Source organism: Trichosurus vulpecula, chromosome 5, assembly GCF_011100635.1.
Source record: "Trichosurus vulpecula isolate mTriVul1 chromosome 5, mTriVul1.pri, whole genome shotgun sequence".
Taxonomy (NCBI): Eukaryota; Metazoa; Chordata; class Mammalia; order Diprotodontia; family Phalangeridae; genus Trichosurus; species Trichosurus vulpecula.
The window spans coordinates 168,197,476-168,212,577 of NC_050577.1; the positions used below are offsets into that span (position 1 = coordinate 168,197,476).

At 36.3% G+C, this 15,102-nt stretch overlaps 1 protein-coding gene across 1 annotated transcript in view; it reads right to left on the minus strand.

Annotated features, from left to right (window-relative positions):
* Positions 1 to 430: 430 nt before the first annotated feature.
* SEC61A2 (SEC61 translocon subunit alpha 2) overlaps positions 431 to 15,102 on the minus strand; it is a 39,490-nt gene continuing 24,818 nt past the window's right edge. Inside the window, exons 7-12 of the mRNA XM_036761328.1 lie at positions 7,369 to 7,522; positions 6,188 to 6,348; positions 5,332 to 5,529; positions 2,818 to 3,009; positions 2,608 to 2,684; positions 431 to 1,593 (exon numbers count right to left, since the gene is read on the minus strand). Of these exons, the coding sequence (XP_036617223.1) occupies positions 1,407 to 1,593; positions 2,608 to 2,684; positions 2,818 to 3,009; positions 5,332 to 5,529; positions 6,188 to 6,348; positions 7,369 to 7,522 (969 nt within the window). The 3' untranslated portion in view covers positions 431 to 1,406. The remainder of the gene's footprint in view (positions 1,594 to 2,607; positions 2,685 to 2,817; positions 3,010 to 5,331; positions 5,530 to 6,187; positions 6,349 to 7,368; positions 7,523 to 15,102) is intronic.

The following is a 15,102-nucleotide window of genomic DNA, read 5'->3' on the forward strand; positions in this document are numbered from 1 at the left end:
ATAGTAATATATTTCCTATCCTGCATACTTTGTAAGGATGAAATGAAATGGGGCTCTGAAAAAAAAAAAACCATGATTTTGGACAAAGAGTTTAATTTTAAACCTTAGAACTTTGTTTCAAATCAAGATCAACAAATATTTAATAAAGCACTTACTATGGGCGTGGCACTGCTCATTAACCAAAAACAGCAGCTACTATTTGTGTGACACTGTTTTTCTTCACTTTCCATATTTCCTTCACGTAAACTTGAACTTCCTTTAATTGCCTTCCTTTTCAGTGTTTCAAAATTAAAATGCTAAGTATGATAACTTGTTTCTTGCTTACTTTAGCCTTTCAGCATAAACTTAACACTAGACCCTATATGTTATTTCAGAAAATTTACCATAAGAGTACTTTATATTTACTTTCTTTAAAAAAAAATAAGTCAGGTTTATTAAATAAAAGTTTATTGTCTAATGTTTACATTTATGTTGCTGCTATAAAGTGCAACAACATACATAAATTCTTAGCATGAATTACTCATTTTTCACCTCTCTCCTCCCTCCACCCCCTGAACTTCAAACACTGTTATCTTTCCTTTGGGAGCTTAAAACAAACAAGAAAAATTAGGGCACAGCATCTTGAGAGTTTTCTCAAGTGACTTAATGAAATAAGGCATGGCCAACACAGTAAGACAGGACAGGCTGTCACTGAAAAGAGGAAGAATCAAAAACTGAGGAGGGCTACGCTAAGAGGAAACACTTGGCTCAGTTGCTTAAAATGACAGGAATATGTTTGTGGTTTATATTTTTTCCACTTTCAGAGCTGAGAAATGGCTGTCTTGAGAGGAACCAAAACACAAAATAAAATAAACCATGCCAATTAAAAGGGGGTATATGTGGACAGGAAAGAAGATGAAGAGAAGAAGGGAAGTGAGGTGGATACTGTGAGTTAAAAAAGTATAAAAAGTAATTCATCTAAATATATAGATTAGATATAAATGTATTCAGGAACTCATTAAATAAGCTCAAAAGTACTGGAAAGTGGCAATTTGAACTGCATTTATTTGAAAACACAAGTTGGGGAAATATTTACTGTTCTTGAGTGTTGTATGCAAAAGTGTCTACCAATATCAAACTGATACATTTCACCACAGAGGTTCAAAACAGCAAGGTAGATACACTGGTTTCCAGCATTATAGGGAACACTAGATAAGATAGCTATATTTTGAACAAATAATGTAAACTTTAGTTTTAAGGCAGCTGGTACTAATGCTGCTCACAGGCATAGCTCATCACCCATTAAAGAAATGGGGCATGTAGCACTTTAAAACAAGAGGGGGGAGGAGGAAACCACAGCATTATCTGACCAAAATGATGTGTCAAAATATTTTCCCTTTCACATGAATAATGAAATATTTGAACATTTAGAAAAACAAAGCACCAACTCCTCCAACTTCAGCCTGCTCCTTAACAAATATTTCAAAATACTGATAAATAATTGTGACTGCGAGTAGAATTCCAGTGCCTGAACCAATTGCCCCCAGGAAGTCGGCTAATACTGAGAGGGCACCAATGCACAAACCACCGAAGGCAGCTGCTGTGGGGATATACCTGGGGGAGAAAAAGCCCTTTGTCAACCATCGAGAAAGAAAATAAAAAGATGCATTAGCTAGAATTTCTTATATGTTGTAGCTTTACCAACACAAGACTATCACTAAAGAAACAAATAAAAATAAACTCACAAAAAGGCAGCAACTTTTTTTTTCAGGTGGCAGTCACATATATTTCCGAGACTGTTAGAATTTTCTTATTAAAATAAAGAAAAACTTTGACCTCAAAATATTAAGAAACTTATAGATGGGTCAAAGGAGAGAATGTGGCTGTTATGAAAATTAACAACCAAGATCTGCACAGTCTAGTGAAAAACAATGTATCATTTGGTTTCCCTTGTATACAGTTACACTCGCTCACTCTTGTGGTTGGCAAGGTACATTTCAAAATGTTTCATTAATTTCACACTCACACATTACTATTAATAATATCAGGTTATAGTTACATAATGTTTTGTGCTAGGTTACAGAGTCCTTTGTGTGCATTATGCTCATTTTAGTGCAAGAATTACCATCCTCATTTTACAGATAAGAAAACTGGATCAAATATATTTTTAGAGTTTTGCAAATTTCTGGTTAAATTTTTTTACTTTGTGGATGAAGAAACTGAATTCTACATTAAGTTACTTGCCTAAGGTTACAAAGCTAGTCAGTGGCAAAATTGAGACCAAACCCCAGTATTTTTGATTCACAGGCTAGTACTCTGACATGATATTTAAATTAATTCACCAAATATTTGTTGAGCACCTGCTATGTGTGTAGTATTGTGAGGTAAACAGGCACTGTGCAGAATACATCTGCAAATGGGAGAAATCACCTAAGATGTTAATTTTGATCTCTAGCACATTTGTATTTTTGTTCCTTTTCAGTTGTTTTGTAGGAAATAAAGGAAAAGGACAATAGAAATACTTAGAATGTGAACTTCAACAGAGAGAACAGAATGTAGGAACTTCAGCCTGATTTGGAATAACACAAAAAGAATCCTGAATGCTTAAGTGACTTTAATTGACCTTACCTATTAAGTTCATGAACCATAGATGTGTCTCTGTGACCTCTCATCACCATTTGCTGTTCTTTAAGCTGCTTAGCTACCTGCCAACACAGGAAAAATAATTTAATCAAACTCCTATAGGGTAGAGACAGAGATTAATTTAAAACAAACGTCAGAGTATGTCAGACACTTTTAGAAGTTCAAAAAGCTTTAAGGAATCATCCAAATACCCACATCTTTGGCTGAAGAGCCAGACACCTCTATCCACGTCTTAGAGAAAAATGCACAAGATCCCAGCATAAAGATGATGTAAACAACCACATGGACAGGGTCTTCAAATATGGCACCCATAGACTCTGGAGGAGAAAGATAATAACAAAGGCCTCCAACTGGGTAGGAACGTGCAGGACCTCCTCCGCTGACATCCTAGAAAAGAGGAGTAAAAGCAAGCAAATGGTCAAATTGAGACTCTCCCGAGACTTCTTCAATTTTCCAAAGCTCTTGTTCAATTCTTTAAGCATTTTTATTTGATGATACTACAAAGGCTTAAAATCTTTTTTCGTGAAAACCTGAGAAGTCTTGTATGAACTAATAAAGTGAAGTAAGCAGAAGCAAGAGAACAATTTATACAAAAACAATACTGTAAAATCAGTCAACTCAGAAAGATTTAGGAACTCTGATCAACACAATGGCCTATGACAATTCCAAAAGACTCAAGAAGAAACATGCTATCTAGCTCCAGATAGAGAGTTAATGAACTCAAGAGTGCAGACTAAAGTATGTTTTCTTTCCTTCTTTCTTCCTTTTGCTTTTGGACATAGCTAATGTGAGAATTTGTTATTTATAACTACACATATTTTTAATAGGTTTTGTTTTTCTTTTGTTCCTAATGGATGGAGGAGGAGAGGACAGCAGAGAATTTGGAATTGAAAATAAGATAAAGTCAAATTTTTAAAAATCTCTTTTCATATACATGATACATTCATAAAAAAAGGACTGTGAAAATCATTATGTACACTATTACAGTTTCTCTCTGAAAAATAGCATGCTCCCATCTATATTTACTGAACGAACTATTATAAATTATATATAATGGTATATAACTGGAACATTCAGATGCAAAGGGATAACTCAATATTTGCAGGTACCTGACTACAGGAAAACAATCATTGTTAACAATCTGTTTTACATAGTTTCAGATGACAGAAAATTTAGTGACTTCCAAAAATTTTTCTCTTTTATTCTATCTCATATTTGACAAGCACATGTTTATCATGAAAAGAACTGAGTGATGATGATGAAACTAGCGGAAAACATAAAAGGCTAAAGTCTATTATTAAAACACTGGTGTTTACATATTGTGGCAGGGCAATTTATTACAGGGTCCAACTCAATTTCTGCATGCAATGATTAAGTCATCTGATTCCAGAATTCTTTGCTCTTCCCTAAAACCACTAGTCCCAAATATATCCACTCAGAAAAGGCACTCCTCCTCTTCTAACACAGTATTATGTTATGTAACACTGAGAATTAGCAAATAAGGAGGATTTTTAAGACGAAACTTTTACTCCCCTAATACCATCACTAGAAAAGAAGTGTAGTCAAGTATCTATACAAGAACAATCCATGAGGTATTAACTACTTAGGAAATATATTAGCCCACGATAATATAATTAATAGAAGGAATTACATTCTCTGTGTTGAAGGAACCAATCTGCTTTCCTCAAGAGAGCTGTCTTACTTAGGACACACTAAGTAATACATAAATTCTTATATACATACATATATACATACATTTAAGAGAGGCTGTGTTTTACTTTAAACACTAAATTTCACAGGTTTTAGTTAAAGAAGTAACCATCAGTAAAAATATACAGGAATGAATCACTGAAGTTAATACTAAGGAGATTACATAAATTAAACCGAATGTGTACAATCAACAAGACCAATGGAATTGTGCCATATTTCAAAGATAATAGTTATAATGAGACTCATATTACTTTGTAGCTGGAGAAATGGTGGAATTTCATATTCTGCTACAGCATTTAGGACACTTAATGTTTTACATTAAGGAAATACTACCCACCACCCCTACACACAAAGGCATTTAAATCTTTCAGTGTATAAGTTTAAAATAAGTACCTAAAACAAAACAGTCAGAAACAAAAAGGACAAATCTTTAACTTATAATCTGCAAAAACACATCAACCCTTTGGTGCTCTGGGAAATGCAGTGACGAGGAGGCCTCTCAGCTTATTAATAAGGGAGCCAGCATATTAAAATTACTGGATTCTATTTCTAGAAAAATGTTGTCACTACTGTCTGCTGTAGCTTCAGAAGTAAGGCTGCCTAGTTAATCATACTTCCTTTGAAGCCATTCGAATTACCTCACTGCCATTCTAGCAGAAAAAGTTAAATGAAACTGTAAAAAAGGAACCATAATCATTTCAAACTATTGCCTACACTTTCTACACAAGTAATTTTTCATGGGATCCTTGTTATAAAAGGTAAGATTTTGAAGTATGATAACAAAACAGGTATTCATTTTTGCTTATTTTATTAGCCCAAATACACTAAATACTTCTTTCTGTTAAGGACTAAAATTGTATCTGCATTAAGAGTAGCATATAACATTTTTCTCTCAGTAAAAAAGTCTGATAGAAGTTAATGGATATGACATTCATAGCAGCATCTATTACTTCAATGATTAAATTTTAAAGTACTTAATATAAATAAGAGAATACTTACAGCCCACTGTCCTAATAAATTAACTAAAAAGTTGCCACTAAACCGAACAGACAACATCTGGGATATAACATATAAGTTAGAAACCAAGGCAGACTGAAGAATGATGGGAATGTTGGAGGTATAGAAGAGCTTGATGGGATAGCTACTGTATTGTCCACGATATCGAGCAGACTTGATGGGCAAGTCAACACGAAATCCCTAAAATGAAATTAAAAATTAGCATAAAAGTTAAATACAAAATGAGATGTCAAGGAAAAAAATTCACAAAACTACAAGACAGTAAGATACGTCACAGAATATCAGCTATTGAAAATACAATGCTGTTATGAACATTTTTATAACACTTTCCCAAACAATTTAAACTAAATATTTTCATCTGACTTATGGTCACAAATGTTTTAAGATGCAAAATTATATGGCTAAAAAAAATGGAATCATTTATATAACTTACCCGATTTGGGAACATTAAGAAGATTACAGACATTTTTCTGAGTATGTTAAAACCCCAAATTCTAAATTTTATAATCCTAGATAAGAAACTTTATAGACTAAAGATTGACTTCTTCCTCTTTCAGGACCTGACCTTTAATTTCATTGGTATAGGGAAGTTCTTGATGAAGAAATTCCTTTTATCAGTGCAAAATGGCACCTTCTCTGCACTGGAGGCTAATGAGAGTTGCCAAGAGCACTGAGATGTTAAGTGTTCATCCAGGGTCACATAGCCACCACATGACAGAGATGGGAACTGAACCCAGGTCTTCGTGGCTTCCAGTCTGGCTCTCTATTCACTATGCCACACTTACTCTCCTTATCCAAATAAAAGAGGCAATATCCCATTTAGAGAAATTATACTTACCTGAAAATATATAACAACAGCAAACACAAAAACTGTAGCGATGAGGTTCATAAGATTGGGCAAATTTTGACGATAGAAAGCCTCCCTTAAAGCACGGACTTTGTCTGTTCTGGTAGCCAATAAGTGAAACAGAGCAATGACAGCACCCTCAAACTCAGTACCTGGGTGAATCAAAATGAAAATTAACTATAGACTCATTGTCCAATATTGCCTCAAAAGGTCAAAACAGATAGGTTTGAATTTCCAGTTTTTTTAAATAAAACATGACACAAATTTCTCAGTGTTGGTCTTGTAAAATAGCCAGCTCTTCAAGGAAACATTTAAGTAAAGGTGGCAAATATATCTGTTTGAGTATCAAATCTGAAATTTTACCAAGGCTATTTTTGAGACTAGCTCAAAAGTAGAACAAACCAAAATGATTTCTTAGTTGCTAAATGTTTGCTGAGAGAAGGGAAAAGATAAGAGGGTATCTTAGAAAGAAGGAAGCAGCAAAGCAAAATAAATAAAATGTACTGGTAGTACATTGATAAATTATCACCTCACTCCCCCAATACATCAAAAAAACAAGCATTTCCATTTGCTTAAGATTAGGGTCAGAATTCAAGTACTGAGCTAGTAAGGACTTGGACTGGCATTTGAAGGGGGTTGAGGAGAAATGGGTTGAGATGGGGAGAAGAGGGAAGACAGAAAGAAATATCTGAAATTTCAGCTGCTATTCAGTCGTAAGTCCAGTAAAAGTATTAGTGCTCCTTGATTACACAATGAACACAATAGTCATGATTTTAGGGTACTCAATCCACCACATTTTTATGTCCCTAAGAATGCTAAAATTAGCCAACTTCTTAATATATAAAAGATTCTAGACCAGAAATCCAGACTCCTATAGCAAGGGTTTTAAGGAAGGTTACCAAACAAATGCCAAAACAAAACAAAACAAAATCTGTTTGCAAACCACTGAATTTTTAAGTGAGCAGAGGATAAAATTTTCACCTAATTTTTCTTGATTTAATATTTTACACTCCAAAAGTATCTGCTTCTTGATTTTTTGAATAGTCTAGCATCATTTTTCATCAGGACATCAAACCAATACGTCCATAGGCATGTACTGCTACATTGTTATGGAGTAATTTACAGCACACATCCAGAAAAACTCGTGCAGTTGCAGTCCCTGCGCAATGTACCTCTGCCAGTGTTAATGGTAGTGGGGCTAAAGGCCTTCCAGACAATGGTTTCACAGATGTTGGTGGCAATAAAGAGGGAAATACCAGACCCCAAGCCGTAACCCTTCTGTAGCAGCTCATCTAACAGCAGCACAATCAAACCAGCAACAAACAACTGTGGGGAAAGAAATGCAAGTAAGCTGAAGCAAGAATAAAATCAAGATAGTCAAGAAAAGGGAAGAAAAGATGAATACTATTGATTATTTTCAAAGTATAGGCATGATTAATATTAAAACCTAATTGTTGAAATATTAATAGGCCCACATGCATATTTATAACCGGGTTTTGCCTCATCAGAGACTAACTCCCCAGTTGATTTTTCTGAACATTAGAGTATCTGGAACATCCAAATAACACTCTAATAATATAAAAAAGGAGTTTTAACTTATACATTTTGTTGCACTGTATCTTTGATAATATTAAACTCATTTTTTTTCCACATTTACTAATTTCAGTTTATGAGACATTAAAAATGTTTAGGATTTTTTTGAAAGATACTTTTAAAAAACATGCATAAATTTAAAAGTAATTTACTCTTTAAAATTAACCTCTCAGCCACATGCCCAAATGTCAAAGCCTTTATAATAGGACTTGCCAGTTCCTCTCCAACACTCTGGTTACCCATTAAAGAGTTGGGAATAATACCTGCTTTTCTCAGGCATTTTAAAGCCTGAATTAAAATCCTCTTATGCAGAAACAGTCAAATGCAATTTCATTTGCTCCATGCTCTCAAGTCTTGTGCTCATTCTCTACTATCCAGCTTCCTGCTGGGTAAGGGACAGGACTACAAGGCCATTTAAAGACAGTTACCTTAGATGCTGTCTTTCTCTCTCAACAAGCCATTTCAATGATCAGAGATGGCCTGATGTTCAAAATCCTTAGATTTCAGTTTCAAAAGATCAGAACACAGGGTATAAACAGGGGAAGATCTATGGGAATTTATAGGTCTCCTTTCTAATTTAAAAAACAAAACAATTTTGGCACTAAATAAGCCACAGAAATGTTCAATAATTTTATTTGGATTTTATTTACCATAATATTTACATAAACAAAATTTACATAAATGTATTCATCTATTTTTATATCTCCTTCAGCATACAGCATGGTGCACTATGTATACATCCAACGTACTGAATATCTGTTGAAGTGAGTAAATATAGCATGCTATCTCTGACCTGAGACTAGTATCTGCTCCTAACTTACCAAGACAGGCAGCCTAGTGTAGTGGATTTAAGGCTAGTTGTAGACTCAGAAAGACCTGGATTCAAGTCCCTGCTTCTGACAATACTAGCAGTGTGACTCTAGGAATGTCACTCAACCTCTCACTGTCCCAAGCATCTCTCTAAGAAGTTACAGACAAGTTACAAATCTACATTAGTGGGAGGAATTTCCTTATCAAGAGTTCCCAATAGAAACGAAATCATGGGTCTCGGACCACCTCCCAAATATTTAACATCAGAGTGTGTTAACTAAGCACCTACCATAATATCAGGACTGTGCTATATTCTGTTAGGGTTAGGGAGAGAATGGGGAGATAAAAGAGAAAGATAGAAGTTTTTTTTTTTCCTCTAGGAACTTAAAATCACCTTTTAACATGACTCCTTTTCTCAAATTCATTTTATTTATAATAATATATTTATCTTCAGATTTTAACTTAAGACTTCCAAATTTTCAAAAGCCCTGTGACAGAAGAAGATACAGTTGACATAAGACAGGTATATTCCCATTTTGCAGATGAGGAAAAATAGTATGATCACAAAGAGCGCTATCCTTTAAACTATGTCACCTCCTAACAAACCTAGAAAAACTAAGTTTCTTCTCTTCAAATGAGGGAAGGGAATTAGATAGCCCAGATAAAGAATGGGAAGAGAGACCGATGCCTGCTCCTGGAGCTTTTCTGTATTCATAAAACCACTAGGATTTGGAAGGGACCTGGGAGGTAATCTACTTGAACCTTTCATCCAATGCAGGAATCTCCTTCTAGGAAGCATCCAACTTCAGCTTAAACATTCTCCATTACGAGAATCTTGCTTTTTCCACAAGACATCCCATTCAAGATCTTCTTTACACAGAGCTGCATCTATTTCCCTGTAACGTCTATCCCTTTGCTCTAGAGTTCATAGTTCTTCCTCTCTTTTGTGTCATAGACACCTCTGGCACTGTGACCTCTTCTCAGAATGATGTTTGGGGTTTTTTTTTTTGTTTTTTTTGCAGAGGGGAAGGCAGAGCAATTGGGGTTAAGTGACTTGCCCAAGGTCACACAGCTAGTAAGTGTGTCAAGTGTCTGAGGCTGGATTTGAACTGAGGTCCTCCTTGCTCCAGTGCTGGTGTTCTACTCACTGCACCACCTAGCTACCCCTGAATGATGTTTTTTTTTAAGTGCATAAAATAAAATACTAAAGATTACAAAGGAAACCAATTATATTGAAATACAGCTATCAAAAATGTTAAAAATCAAGTGCACAGTTCCCAGGTTAAGAAACCCTGCTCTAGTTCCACTGGTATGACAAAGAACAAGTCTAATCCTCTTTCCATATAATCACTTGTCTAATATTTGAACACTGCTATCCCATCATGTCTTCCTCCATGTCTAAGTCTTCTCTTTTCCAGCTTCAATATTCCCATTTCTTTCAACTATTCCATATGTGTACGTTGAAAACTTAAACATACTGATTACCTCTTCTTCACAAATACACTATACAGTGTGCTAACTTGTACGCTTAAGTCATATTGAGAATAATCTGACTCTGGCCCTTTTTTCTATTTTTTCTATTGCTATTAAAGCCAATTTCCCTCATCCTGTGTTTGTGTAGTCGAATTTCTAAACCTAAGTCCAGGACTTTAAATTTGTCCCCATTATTTAATCTTATTAATCATTCCAACCTAGATAGCTTCCTAAATCTTGACTCTGTCATCCAAAGTGATGTAATCTTGACCCACTTTCCTGTTTTCTAAAAACATGATAAATAATGTCTTCTAAGTCTTTGTCTAAATCGTAACCCAATATACTCTGATAGCATTCTTGTGCTTAAATAAGATAACCTATGTAAAGCACTTTGCAAACTTTAAAGTGCTATGGATTTCTAGGATCTAGCAGTCTCCACCTTAAAAAAGAAATAAAGAAAATCTGGCTAGCTTGGTATGAGAGTTTCTCAGTAAATTCATACTGATTTTAATGTAAGGCTATTAGGGGGCACGATGGATAGACTGCTGGACTTGGGAGTCAAGGAAGACCTGAGTTTCAATCCAGTGTTAGACACTCACATAACTGAGTAACCCAGGGCAAACTGAATGACCTTCCTCAGTCTCAGTTTCCTCATCTGTATAATGAAAATAATTAACATCCACCACACAGGGATATTGTAAGAATCAAAATAAAATAACACATGTAAAGCTTTTTTCAAAACTTAAAGTGCTATATAAACATCAGTTATTACTACTACCACTATCACCACCACTACCATTATAATAACTATTATATATTATTATATAGTGATCACTGTTAACTTTTCTAAGTTTAAAAAAAAAAACAATGTTAATTTTCAATTTCAAATTTTGTCGGGAACCAAAAAGTCAATCTCGCCAATCCATGGTTCCAGGATGTATATAAAATTAGAGCATATGCATCTTTCCAATCTTTTGGCACCTTTTCTCTAGCTCTAAATATTCAAAGATTAGCTATAGGGGATGCATAATCACATTCAACATTTCTGGAGTATGATTTGTCTGGATTTAGAAAATTCTCTTTTAAAGATGTATTGTTAACTTTAGCCTCATTTATCAAGGGCTTCAATTCAGACTTTAGCACATTTGTTCTGCCTTCTCTAGTGTTAAGCTCAATCTCTGGTGACAAGATGGAAACAAAATAAGGAATGATACTGTTCTACTTCCTATCATTTATACTTGTAGTTTTAAGTCTCTTCTAATGTTAATATTATATCATATGCCCCAAGCAGCGGTGCTATCCTCTCTCCCTTCTTGCTATGAACAAAGCTTAAGAAAAGGTCTTATTTATAGCTTTTAGAATTTTTTCACAAACCTTAAGTCATTCTGCTTGTTTAGTCTTTCTAACACTATCTTTACAGTTCCACGCTACTCTTTTTTATAGCTAACCTTAGGAATGTGCCCATCTTTTTTTATCTTCTTTACATGTTCTTTTAAAAAATGAGGTCAGTTTCCTAGGCAGTTATATCAGTCGCTTTATATGCCTCCCCTTCTTCTTCTTCTTCACTATTATTATAGGAAATTATATTGTGAAAATTATGCCTACCACATGCTTATTATCTGGAGCCATCATCCCCTTTTAGAGTCAATGACCTTAGCATTCTTACTCTAAACATTTTCCAATACACTTTCCTAATGCCTAAAGCCTTCCTTGAGCATCCCCTTCTTCAACAATTACAAACTCTACTTTCTCACCAGATTTCCATCACTTTCACTTCACCAGCTAGTTTTTCCTCCATGAATTCAGTTCCATTCAATATACATTTGTTAATCTCTTTCTATTAATTATAAAATACAAACCATTGGGCTGGCACTGGGGATACAAAGAAAAAAAAAACAGACTCTTCCGTCAATGAACTCATGTTCTACTGAGACAAAGAACGTTGAATTCAGTAGGTATTTATTTAGTTTAGTACCCACACAGTGGATACTAAAAAGGAAGACAAAAATAAAACATCCTTTCCCTCAAGGAGGTCCCACTAAATTTAGAGGTGGGCAGGCGGAAGAGGAATGAACACAGGATACATACAAAGTCCTACAAAGTTATTTCAAGGGAGAAGGAGTACTAACAACTGGGGAAGGGGAGTCAGGCAAGGCTCCCTCCTCATCAGAACTAGCAACAAGCTAGGAATTCTAAGAAGTAGAAGTGAAGAGGAAGTATATCCCAGACATGGGGGAAAAGAGCTGATGCAAAGATGAAACTGTACATGGGGAACAGTAAGCAGGCCAATTGGACTAGAATGTGTGAAAGGAAGTAAAAGAAGTAAGACTGAAAAGGGAGCAGTAATACTGTGGAGTGATTTAAATGCCAAGTGGAGAGGCTGATGCCCTATGCTAGAGGCATTTGGAGACCACTAAATATTTCTGAGGAGATGAATAAAGACAAGGGACAGGACAGAAACCAATAGCTGACCGGACATTGTTCTTGGTGGTCGAGAGGATTCAGGATCGAATTCCAGCTCAGAAAGTTGCGTGACCATGGGCAAGTCACTTAACTTCTCTGTGCCTCAGTTCTATTATCTCTAAAATAGGACACCTGAATTCAGTGGCCTCTCCAGGTCCCTTCCAGCTCTAAATCTCTAGTTCTATGACCTATGATTTCACTAGTATAGGGAGCTCTTGGGCAAGGAAACTCTCTCTACCAATCCATGTTGGCCCTAGGCTAGAGCTCTTGTCTAGAGCTGCACAGCCAGTCAGAGGTGGGACTTGAATCTTGAGACCAGCTCAATACCCACTATGGCAAAGTTTCCTGAACACAAGGTCTATGAGCTTGAAAGGGGAAAAAAAAAATTTCACCTTCATTTTCACTAATCGCTAACTGAAATTTAGCATTTGAATCAATTTTCTAAAAATATGATTCTAAGAAGGGGTCCACAACTTTCATCAGACTACAAAAGGGGTTCATTTACAAAAAAGATTAAGAACCCCTAATCACTGGCAACCTGACTAGAGGAATGTCAAATCTATCTTTTAGGAATAGCACCTTGGCAACAGTGTGGACAACAGATTTAAGATGAGAAAGACTGGAAGCAGGAAGAGCAATTAGGAGGTTGTGATTGTTTTGGCAAAAGCTAATGAGGGCATCAACTAGGGTTGTCTACATAAGTGAAGAGAAGGGGACAGAGGTCAGAGCTGCTATGGAGGTAAAATTAATAAGATTTGGCAACTGAATGGCTACAAAGGCAGTAGTTGATTTGAGTGAGTAGAGAGATGGTAGAATTTCAAAAGTTTGGAAAAAAAGGAAAAAAATGGGTTACATTTTGAACATGGGACGTTCCAGGTGGAGATACCTCGTGGGCAGCAAGACAGAAGTTCAGAAAAATATTAGAGCTGGCTATACAAATTTAGAGTCATTTTTTAGAGATAAATGAACCAGGAAAAGCTGATGAGATCATCAAGGGAGAAAGTATACAGCTTGGGACAGAACTTTGTGCTACCTTTGTTGTTGTTTGTCCTTCTTTCGAGAAGAGGACCATGATCAGGAGGTGATACCATGACAAGCAAGTAAACTGAATTTAAATGAGGGAGGGCTGTGCAAAGTCACCAGCTTCACTTTCTCCTCCAGAGACATCTGCATCCAGGGGCAAGATATAGATCAGGATGACTGGAGATGGCCCTGGATACAGTGGGAGACTTTGTCCTTTTTAAGCTAAGGTCTTTAACAGGTTGCAGTTTGACTGAGACAACACCCATTCAATGATTAAGGCTAGGTAAGAAATGAGGCAGAGAATAATCTCTTTACCTAGGGAAAAAAAAATCAATCTGGAAGGAGAAGACCTTCAGGGTTTCTGGCCAAAACCAGAAATAATTGCTATTTACATTGTCTCTGAGCCAATAAGGGGCCAAACAATGATCAAGAGGGGCTTAGCCTTCAACCTATTGTTGGCTAATCTATGAAAGCCAGAGTGATTTGGGTTTGAGGCTGGTCCTTAAGAAAAAAGGGTTTCAGTGAAAATTTACATTCCTTTGGGCAGAGCACCTGCAGGTAATGGTATGATACCCAATGTGGACAAAGGGAAGATGGGGAAAGGAGGGAAGGAGGGAGAGAGGGAGGGAAGGAGGAAGGAAGGGCTGTGTTGCCCAATTGGTCAGTTCCAGTTGGGTCCCCAGTGGGGAAGCTCCTATTTCTGCTCACAGGGGTTGTTGTTTGTTCTTCTCAAAGAGGACCATGATATCAGAAAGGTGGTGCCATGACATGCAAGTGAACTGGATTTAAGTGAGGGAGGGCCATGCAAAGTCATCAGCCTCACTTTCTCCTCCAGAGACATCTTGCCAGTGGCAAGGATGACTGGAGACGATCCTGGATGCAGTGGGAGACTTTGGCCTTTTTAAGCTAAGGTCTTTAACAGGTCTGTTTGACTGAGGCAAAGTCCATTCAGTTATTAAGGCTAGGACTTGGTGCTACCAGCAAGATGAAGACCCAGTAAAGAAAACTGAGAAAGAACGGCCAGATAACATTGAACCAAAAGAGAGCAGTGTTACCGAAACTAATGGAGGACAGAGCTTAAGAAAGTAGGTATTGGTAACCAATATTAAAAGCTACATTGTTCACACTGAATAAGGACTAAGAAAAGGCCGTAAGATTTAAAAGCTGAGACCACTGATAAACTTGGAAATTTCAAGAGAGAGGTGGAAGCCAAGAGCCAGATGACAAGGGATTAAGAGAGCAGAAGGTTAGGACACAAAAGTAAAGCGTTTACATGACCTATGACTTTGGCTCTGAAAGGGTGGAGAGATACAGGATTATGGCTTGAAGAAATGATAGGGTCATAAATTTTTAACTTGAAAGGGACCCTAAAGTTCATGTCATCTAACCCCCTCATTTGGCAGATGAGAAAACTGAAGATGAAAGAAGCCAAATGACTTGCCACAGTCACACAGAGAATAAGTGACAAAAGCAGGATCTGAAGCCATGTCCTCTTAATCCTGAAGTCATATCTTCCCACAGTATCATGCTTTCAAGTGAAGGAT